Below are 11,216 nucleotides of genomic sequence, written 5' to 3'. Positions count from 1 at the left end.
TGGCAAAACGCGAAATGAAGATCAAACAGCCAATTCTGGAAAAATTTCAAGTGTTCATACATGTTCTTCACCAAAACCTAGCTCATGAACAATTTCTCACAGAAATCCACAAACCATATATCACTAGAATCCTTGTTCAATGTACATTCACAATCTCAAATTATCTTGACCTAATTCATCCTAATTAAAGAGATTCGATAGAAAACATAATCATGCACAAAACTTCTAATTCACATAACTCTTTCATTTCTCAACCAAATCCAATGGTTCAAAGTGCAGAATTATCTACTAAGCAAGATCTACAAGAATCATCAATTAATTTCATGAATTATCAAACTCGAAATCTGACCTTCTTTGAAGCACAGGTGTTGAATCGCGCGTATCAAGCTTTGAAAATGCAAAACAGAAACTCTATGATGCTAGCATTGATGAATGGAACAAGGTTTGTGTGTTGATTATGCACGATCTTGATGAAATATCAAATTGCCATGGATGACCTTCACTTCAACAGTTCCAAATTGAGCTCGAATTCCACTAGTTCTTGCTCCAATCCACTTCAATTATGCATGTAAATGATGAATTGATGAAGATCTTGGCAAGGCTTTTGAAGAAAATTGCAAAAAAAGTGAGAGAAGAAGTTGAAGAATTTTGTGATTTTCATATCTAGATCTGTTAGAATGAAGTGTTAATCTGAAAAACAGTTAGGATTAGCAATATATAGCATGGCTTAATCATTTCCTTAATCCTAATTAGCCAAAACCAAAGTGATTAGTGAAAATGCATTTTCATGCTAAATGGTAATTTGGTCAATTCACCCACACATGTGCAATGCAATGTAACAGTGCCAATTTCTGGTTTGAGCAAGTTTTAAAACATGTTTGTGAGCTAATGCAAGTGGAATGGAGTGAAAACAATGAATATTTTGCAAAAACACCTTTTTCCCTCCAAAATTCAAATTAAGTCCACTTGAAAAATGGACTTTTTGTGTGAGCAAAATTCATGAAATGTAATGCTTGTTTTGGATAGAGGATCAAAAGAATTTTGCTCAAAAAAACCTCACTCCATTTGGCCTTGTGAATCAAAAGTTATGCCTCTTAGAAATTCAACTTTTTTGGACAATGATCAATCCATAACTTGCTAACCACAAATGAGAAATTCATGTTCTTGGACTTTTTGGAAAGGTGAGAGCAAGATCTTCAACTTTCATGTTGGACAAAATTTCATTTGAAGCATTTTTGGACATGTAATTTCAAGGAGAAAACCTTTCCATTTTTGGCAATTTTGAATTACAAGTCACTTTCTATTTTTGGAAAGTTTTCATCTGACTTTATTTTCTTCATTCTTGATGTTTGAAATGCAAAATGAAACTTGTTTGGACATGAATGAAGTGTCTCTAACCCTCTCCCACCTCCAAATCCATCAGTTCAGGCACAATTGACCACAATTGACTTTTTCTGACTGATAGATGAACTGGCCATGCATAGATGAAATTGAGCTTTAAACTCCTGATGAAATGGCTCAATGATGAAACCCTAGCTTTCATAAGCTCAATGAAACCATATGATGATCCCCATATCCATTGAAACCCTCATCTCCTTGCAAAACCCTGATTGGCACAATGCAGATGATTAGGGTTGACCAGTGGTCAAAACCCTAATCCCAAGGCACCTGATCAAGCATAAGGAATCTCTTGGTGATGACAAAACCTATGATGATGATAATGTATCATTTGTCCTAATATGAAGCTCAACCCTCTTGAGGAATCAAGAAACCCTAATTTGAAGCACAAACCCTCAGATGGTTAGTGATCCATTCATAAAACCCTCAGCTTGCATCTCTTAACCTCTTCATCTTCTGATCAAGACCTAGGAGGATGACTTGCTTGATGTAGCCACATGATATGCAAAATGCAATGACTAATGGCCTAAAGAAAATGAAATGCAAAATGCTAAGCTAGTCCCAAGAGAGGAGGGCAAATTTTGAGGTGTTACAACTCACAACAGGGTTCATGTCTAAACTTCCATCGAGAGTTCTACTGTATTGTTTAATCGAGATCTCCTAGCCTATCAAATAATGTGGAGCATTAAGACACGATACTCACATGAATGTTAAACCTAAATCTATGTCTAGAGTTTAGCATCTAATAGATAATTATCCTATATCTAGATTTGAAGAGTATTTCTCAATAACGGTTCAAATAAATAGATAAACAAGTAAACAAGGATAACATCGATATAGATTCGTGAATAGATTATACATAATGTCATGATTAATAAAAATAGATATTATAAAAGTGAACTTACATACAATCCCAACAAGAGAGATAGAAATAAAAGAATAAAGATGAACAAACATCCACCATGATTTCGCAGTGATATAGGCAAATTCAACTCCGGATCTTCAAGATGCAGCCTCTAATGTTGTTTCTAAGCTAATCTCCTACTCAAAATGGTAGTGATGGAATTGGGGTTAAAAGTTCCCAAAACCGTAACCTAAAAATCTGATTTGGACCTATTTATACAAATTTGGGATTTTTCTGTCTCACCCGGCGAGCAGGGTCTCGTCCGACGAGTCAGGTCTCGCCCGACGACCATCATTTAAAGTGCCATCCACTTGACTCAAACGTAGAAAAGCATCATTGGAAAATATCTACTTTCGCTCGGCGAACTCATCCTTGCTCGGCGACTTCAAGTTCGTCAAACCTCGCCCGACGACCATGACAAGATTTTGCCTCTGCCCAAAGTCTAGAAGGTCTCCCCCCGAGCTCGCCAAAGCTCATTTTCCCTTCGCCAATGCTCGCCCGACGAGCAAGTCAGAGTTTCCCAATTCAGCTTTGGTCCTTCTTCTTTGTTTTTGTGCCTCTATTATTTGGTTTCCTGCACACTTAGCATACACATCAAGGATACCAAAGCCAAATTTAAACTATATAACATAAAATCGAGAAAATTAATAAATGAAATCGTAAATTAGAGTTGAAAATGCTAAATTTTTATGTACAAAAATAGTCAAAATTTGCACTTATCAGCCACCAAAGAGTGAGGTTCAAAATGGAGTCTCCAGATTTGTTTCATCTGCATTGCTTCATTAAACTCTTGTAAATTTCTGAATCCAAGTCCCCCTTCAACTTTGTTTTTACAAAGATTTGTCCACTTTTTCTAGTGAATTATATTATCCCCCCACCAGAACCTACCTGTTAAGCTTTCCATCTTATTGCAAATAATTTTGGGGATAAGGAAAGAGCTCATGACATAGGATGGAATAGCCCGGGCTACCGCCTTGATCATAGTCATTATGCCCGCATAAGATAACAAATTTTCTTTCCAAATGCTTAGCTTGTGCCTAAGCCTGTCCAGAAGAAAACTGAAACACCTAGACTTTGATTTCCCCACAGCTGTGGGAAGCCCCAAATAGGTGTTAATTTTGTTGATGGTAAGGATTTTCAAGGCATTAGAAAAAATTTCTCTTCTCTTCTTAGGAGTGCTAGAACTGAACATCATTTGGGATTTTTGAAAGTCAATCTTCTGCCCTGAGCTGTTTTGATATTTTTTGATAAGATTCTTTAGTTTATTAGCTTCTTGTTCCTCTGCAAAAAAGAGGTGTGTTATGTTAGGAGCATTTCTGGCTATGGATATCCCTCTAAAGTAGTTTTCTTTGTTAGCATTTACTTATCAAATTAGATAAAACATCGACACACAAAATAAAGAGATATGACGAGAGAGGGTCTCCCTGTCGAATTCCACGAGAAGGCTGAAAATAATATGTAGAGAAGTCACTAATGAGAATAGAAAAGCTGACAGTTGTAACACACTTCATGGTAAGATTAGTAAACTTAATCGGGAAGCAATTATTTATAAGTGTATTGTATATAAAGGTCCAATCCAGTCTATCATAGGCCTTCTCCATATCCAATTTAATACCAATCATTCCCCTTTTCCTCTTCGATGTCTTGTTAATATGTTGGAAAACTTTGTAAACCACCATCGTGTTATCAGTGATAAGTGTTTTGTGGATAAAGACACAGTGGCGGAACTGAGGGGGGACGTGGGAAGGCCACGGCCACCCCTCAACTTTTTTTTAATTCATATATATTAAATTACTAAAACATCCTTATTTTAAATTAAAATTAATTTTTATTTTTTATTTTTCATTCAAAGTTAGGTTAAAATACAGATAAGGTAAAAAGCTCTTACCTTTCCTTTCTTTCTCATATGGGTTTGCTACCGACATCAGAATCGGAACAGATTAAAGTGATCGGTATCTAACAGGTAAAAAAAATTATTCATTCTTCTTTTATAAAAAGTAACAAATTAAAGTGATTGCTTAATTTGTGTTTTTGAGATTTTTAGGGTTCTTCTTTCTTGATGTGTTAAAATAATCTATATGAGATTTATTAAGCCAATTCATAACACTGTAATTTATAAATATAGTTATACACTGTAATAAGGTTTATTTAATCATTATTGCTGCTAATTTCTAATAGTGAAGTTACCGGTATTTGAAAACGGATTAAAGTTGATTAATTAAGTTTATTAATTTTTTTCTTTTTTAATTTTTATGTTCTCTAAATTGATTTTTGGATCTGATATGATATTATAGGAAGAGTAAAGATGAATAATAGGAAAATTGATTCTTTTTTCAAAAGGAAAGCATGTGAAATTGAAAGAGAAGAGAGAGATGAAGAAATTATAATCCCGACATCCGAATCTGAAACAGTTCTTGAGAATCCAATAATTGAAGAGCATCATGGTTTTGAAAATTCTTTGGAACGCGATCTTGGAAAGCGTCCTCCGATTTGGCAATATCCACCAAATCAAGTGGATGCAATACGAAGAGCTTATCTAAAATGGGGTCCATATCAAATTCATTTAGAAAACTATCCTTTGTCCGGTAACGAGGATCATCCGAGAAGGTTTCAACATACTTGGTTTAGCATATTTCCATCATGGTTAGAATATTCACCATCTGAAGATGCCGCATATTGCTTACCATGTTACCTTTTTAGCAAAAAACTAAGTGGACGTCCCGGATCACTTGTCTTTATTTCTATGGGTTTTAGAAATTGGAAGAAAGTTAGGAATGGAAAACATTGTTCCTTTCTTAAACACATAGGGAAGGATCCTTGCTCACCACACAACAATGCAATGAAAATGGTCATATTAGAAATGTTATTCAAGTGCAAAGTTCAAGTCAAAGAATGAATAATTGGTTACGACTCAAGACTTCAATTGACACTGTTCGTTGGTTAACACTACAAGCTTGTGCTTTTAGGGGTCACGACGAAAGTAGCAAATCAAGAAATCAAGGTAACTTTCTTGAGTTATTCAAACTTTTAGCATCCTACAATGATGAAGTTTCAAAAGTTGTGTTGGAAAATGCTCCACAAAATTGCAAGTATACTTCACATCAAATTCAAAAAGAGCTCTTGCAAATTCTTTCTAGTAGGGCGAAAAAGAGTATTCGTGAGGAAATTGGTGATTCCAAATTTTGTATCGTTGTTGATGAAGCTCGTGATGAGTCAAAAAAGGAACAAATGGCTCTTGTATTAAGATTTGTTGATAAAGTTGGTTTAATACAAGAGAGATTTTTTGATGTGGCACATGTTAAAGACACCATATTTTTAACTCTTAAGGAAGCAATATGTGATATACTTTCTCGACATAACATTGATGTTTTTAACATTCGTGGCCAAGGGTATGATGGTGCTAGCAATATGAGAGGAGAATGGAATGGTTTACAAGCCCTCTTTATGAAGGATTGTCCTTATGCATACTATGTTCATTGTTTTGCTCATCGATTGCAACTTGCATTAGTTACATCATCAAGAGAAGTCAAACTTGTTCATAAATTTTTTGAGAAACTGATCTTTGTTGTGAATGTTGTTTGTTCTTCTACAAAGCGTCGTGATGAGTTACAAGATGCCCAATTAGAAGAAATTGTTTATTTGTTAGAGATTGATGAGATTGTAATTGGTAAAGGTGCAAATCAAGTTGGTACATTGAAACGAGCTGGAGATACTCGTTGGGGATCACATTACGATTCAATTTCTAGCTTGATAAACATGTATGAAGCAACTTGTTTAGTTTTTAAAAAAAATGCAAAAGATAGAGAGAGTTATGCTACACGTGGGGATGCAGATAGTTGTTACAATTACTTGAAGGCATTTGATTTTATATTTATTTTGCACTTGATGAAAGAAATCATGGGAATAACAGATATGCTTTGTCAAGTCTTACAAAAAAAAATCAAGATGTAGTTAATGCTATGAACTTGGTTCGTTCAACAAAACATCTTATTCAAGGTTTGAGAGAAAATGGTTGGGATATATTGTTTACTAAAGTGGTATCTTTTTGTGAAAAACATGGTATTGAGATTCCTGATCTTAATGACGTTCATTCAACAACAAGATTTGGACGCTCCCGTCTTGAAGAGAATCAAGTCACAATTCAACATTACTTTAAAGTTGAAATCTTTTTCACTACCATTGACAAACAGTTACAAGAGTTGAATAGCAGATTCAGTGAGCAGACAATGAATTTGTTAACTCTTTCTTGTTCTTTATCTCCTAAGGATGGATATAAAGCTTTTAGCATTGATACTATTTGTTCTTTAGTTGAAAAATATTATCCTATGGATTTTAGTGATCAAGAGAAGAATAATTTGCAATTTCAACTCTAACATTTTCTATTTGTTGCTCGTCAAGCATCAAACTTGAATAATTTATCAACTATTCAAGAACTATGTTCATGTTTGGTTGCATCTGGACAGGCTGAAACTTACTTCTTGATTGATAGACTACTTCGTCTTATCATGACTCTTCCCGTTTCTACGGCCACAACTGAGAGGTCTTTTTCAGCAATGAAAATTATTAAGACTAAGTTGAGAAACAAGATGGATGATGGGTTTCTTGGAGATAGCATGACAGTATATATTGAAAGAAAAATTAGTGCAAGCATTAGTTCGGAGTCAATTATTGACGATTTCAAGTCACTCGGAACGCGTAAAGCATTACTTTAAGTTAATTTTAAGTCATGTAATTTAAATTTTTAGTAATTAATTTTGTATTTATTTTAACTTTAATATTTTATTTAAAATATTATTTACATTTTATTTATAATTTTTATTTTACGTTAACGGTCATCTCAAATTTTTTTATCTGACTCCACCACTGCAAAGACAATTTGATTTTCCAATATGATAATAGGGAGAATTGGCTTTAATTTGTTAGCTATAGTTTTGGTGATGATTTTCATTATCACATTGCAAAGGGCAATTGGCATGTAGTAAGTAGGTTTGGTAGTATGTTTTTTTTTCCTAGGAACGAAAGTTATATAGGTGTTGTTGAAGTATTTTGTGTTTTCCTGATTTTTAAGGATATTGAGGATGTTGTTAGTAACATCCTCACCCACAATCTCCTAGTGTCCCATTATAACTTACCTATTATATCCCCTAAAAATTCAAATAGCATGCAAACATATCAAATGGTGTTCGTGTATTGTCAATCAAATATATCTCCCCAACATAAAAACGATAACAATAGAATTAACAATGTAAATATCTAATCCTCTAAATGAATCCCATAACTTGAAACCATATCCAATTATTATATTGATAAATTAATAACCATTAGCTACATTTTTATTCTAATTATTACTTATTGGTATTACTAAGTACCAACCGATATTTACAAAGCCTAGATAGATATAGCATTCCTAATGCTAACTAATTCAGTTACATTCTGTTATAAACCATAACAGAATCTATGCATCCTAAACTAACTTTCCAAACTATAAATCCCTAAGCTAACTACCAATACTTCTCAAACAGTTATTTTTACTCTTCTCTTTTCAACAGCTAGTGCATTCTCTTCCAAGACTCATTTCTCTTGCAAGCAACACAAGAAGCTCTTAGAAGAATTTGGTTCTCATTGTGGGAGAAATCTTGTGATCAGTGCAATCAAGGTTGATCGTACTGTTCTTCAAGTTCTTTGATTTATGTTTTGAAAATTTCGGAAAATTGTATAATAATGTTATAATGTTTCAGGGAAATCCATATCAATGGGGTGTGTCAACTTTAAGGCCAAAAATGGACGACTTCCCGGGCCGCGGAATCCAGTCACCCTTTCAGCAGATACAGTTTGTAGGTTTTTCGGTTTTTCGGTTAATCCCTTGATATAATCTTGTTAATTAAGGTTTAATTAATTAGTTTAGAGTAATAAATTCTTGAGAAAAATGTATGAATTTGTCAACACAAAAATGAAGTATTTAGTGATGCATTTTTTATGGTTAATTTTCCAGTCTCTATCAATGATGTTGAAGCATTAACAGAGCTTTTTAAGAAAATCAGTAGTTCAATCGAAGCTGATGGAAAAATAAGCCAGGTACTATTATTAGCATTATGTATTGAAATTTTGGTTTATTTGTTTGATTATGATTATGTGTATTCTTTATTTGCAGGAAGAATTCAAATTAGCGATGTTCAACAATAGTCAACAACAAAATTTATTTGCAGATCGGGTACTATATACTTTTGCTTTCTTAATTTATATAATTACCTTTTTTTTATGTTATTCATATTGTGAGAAGTATCGTTTTAATACGAAATTTTTAACATGCAGATCTTTACTCTATTTGATGTGAAGCAGAAAGGAAAGATTTATTTTGCTGATTTCGTCAAAGCACTCCATGTCTTCCACCCAGATACACCAATAGAGGAGAAGATAGATTGTAATATAAATGTTAATATTGTTAAAGGTTAATGTATTGATGTTATAATTACTTTGGGATTTTGTTGCAGATTCATTTAAGATCTATGACTTGAATGGTGATGGAGTTATAGGGCGTCAAGAGGTATCATATTATATATATATATATATATATATATATATATATATATATATATATATATATATATATATATATATATATATATATATATATATATATATATATATTATGAAAGTTCAATGAAAGTGAATTAAATCTGTTATAATTGAATTTGATAGGTCAGGGAAATGCTTGTTGCAATTCTTGGCGAGTTTCATCATGAACCAACAGATGAGGAATTAGATGGCATTCTAGACAAGGTGTTTTATGCAACCTCTATTGAGGGCAATATTGAATAAAATTGTTATGGTGAAAATATTGTGTTTTATTTTTGTGGACAGACATTTTTGGAGGCGGACACCAACAGAGATGGCAATATTGACATTGATGAGTGGCGAGTCTATGTTAATCGAAATCCAGGAGTGATTAAAATCATGACTATACCACATCTAAGGTATATGCAGTGTTGTTTTTATGAAATCCATATTTTTGATGTTTAAAAACTTTAGTGTATTCATGTGATTAATTAATGCAGGGAGGTAACAACCATATTTCCAGATTTTGTATTCAATTCAACTGTGAAAGATGAACGACTTATTCGATACATGCAACCTGGAGCCTCAACTTCAACCGCGCAACCTGCTGCTCAACCTGGAGCCTCAACCTCAACCGCGCAGCCTGGATGCTCGACTTCAACCGCGCAACCTGCTGCTCAACCTGGATGCTCGACTTCAACCGCGCAGCCTGGATGCTCGACTTCAACCGCGCAACCTGCTGCTCAACCTGAATGCTCAACTTCAACCGCGCAGCCTGGATGCTCGACTTCAACCCCGCAACCTGCTGCTCAACCTGAATGCTCAACTTCAACTGCGCAACCTGGATGCTCGACTTCAACCCCGCAACCTGATGATCGACCAGAATGCTCAACATCAACCGCACAACCTGCTGTTCTACCTGAATGCTCAACATCAACCGCGCAACCTGCTTCTCAACCTGAATGCTCAACTTCAACAGTGCAACCTGAATGCTCAACCGCACATGATGCTCAGCCTGGATGCTCAACATCAACCACGCAAACTGATGCACAGCCTGAATGCTCAACTTCAACTGCTCAACCTGGAGGTTCAACATCAGCCGCGCAACCTGAAGCTCAACCTAGACGCTCAAGTTCAACGTCTAGCGATGAGTTTAAACTCTTTTTTTAATGATGAAAAAATTGTATAGTAAAAGTTTTTGAATAATGGCATATTGAGTAGCTTCTTGAAAGCTTTTGCAGAACTTTCTTTTACATGGATTCATTTTTGAATCTCTTATAAGTGTTCGTAAGTACATAGCTTTCGAGTTTCGTCTATATAACTTCGTACTACTGTTACTAAGTAGCTATTTGCACTTCTCACATTGAATCATCGTTTGTGGCTAAAATTTGTTTGAACTTCTATAACTTTTTTCTCCTATCAACTATTCTCAACTAATCAGAAATGGTTTTGATTTAGGCCTACTCTAAAAATACCTTAGTTAAAGTTTCAGGTTCCAAAATTTTCTCAGTTTTGACCATTCAATGATGTCAAACTGTATCTATGGCCATATGAAACAATAGTAAAGACAAATGGACAACAAATAGAAAGAAAACACTGAAATGATAGTTTTTTAGGAACGGAGTGAAAGCTTAATAGAACTAATGTTCATGAATGAACAGAAATCTAGTATTCAAGGGGACACATTGACCCATTGAATTGTGAGGTTGAAGATTGTGTAAAAATATATGATGCAGGGATTACTATCATAAAATTTGTGATATTATTGGTGCCATTTAGTGTGGTGCCATATAAGATTGGTATATCTAATGAAAACAAAACACCACCCAAGTCATCTAATGCTCTCATACCAAACCAACATTGCCATGTCACATGTTACAAACAAATAAACAACTGATTTTACACACGGACCACACATCACACACATGCAAGACCCTCTTAGGAGCTACCACAACTCTACGCCTAAACAAATTAACTCTAATAGGATTCTTTGATCGGAGGAAGTGCAAGGAGAAAACAACTACTTTTGACGGGGGGCAACTAACCTAAATAAGAGGGAGAACATTATTTTCCGTGATAGCGGGAAAATACCTAAACAAATAACTTTTGAGAAGACAAGAGTAAGCTGAAGCAACATAGAAAATTTCATTATCGGAGTGACTCCACATCCACTTATCAGAAACAAGGGATAAAGTCATATCATGAAGGACTAGAAGGAGATTATGAGCCATCAGAAACAAGGGATAAAGTCATATCATGAAGGACTAGAAGGAGATTATGAGTCATCAGAAACAAGGGATAAAGTCATATCATGAAGGACTAGAAGGAGATTATGAGTCATCACCTCTGATAAATAAAT

At 34.4% G+C, this 11,216-nt stretch overlaps 1 protein-coding gene across 1 annotated transcript; it reads left to right on the top strand.

The window, feature by feature from the left end:
- The first annotated feature begins 7,833 nt into the window (after positions 1-7,833).
- LOC127135239 (calcineurin B-like protein 1) lies at positions 7,834-10,058 on the top strand. Its single transcript, XM_051062009.1, has 9 exons — positions 7,834-7,958; positions 8,041-8,136; positions 8,295-8,377; positions 8,454-8,513; positions 8,615-8,723; positions 8,794-8,846; positions 9,002-9,082; positions 9,164-9,276; positions 9,358-10,058. Exons 2-9 carry the CDS (start codon positions 8,055-8,057, stop codon positions 10,025-10,027), a joined length of 1,251 nt encoding a protein of 416 aa, XP_050917966.1. The 5' UTR covers positions 7,834-7,958; positions 8,041-8,054; the 3' UTR covers positions 10,028-10,058.
- Positions 10,059-11,216: the final 1,158 nt, after the last annotated feature.

The sequence above is a fragment of the Lathyrus oleraceus genome, chromosome 4 (genome assembly GCF_024323335.1).
Source record: "Lathyrus oleraceus cultivar Zhongwan6 chromosome 4, CAAS_Psat_ZW6_1.0, whole genome shotgun sequence".
Classification (NCBI taxonomy): domain Eukaryota; kingdom Viridiplantae; phylum Streptophyta; class Magnoliopsida; order Fabales; family Fabaceae; genus Lathyrus; species Lathyrus oleraceus.
This window is presented reverse-complemented; position numbering and strand designations above follow the sequence as displayed.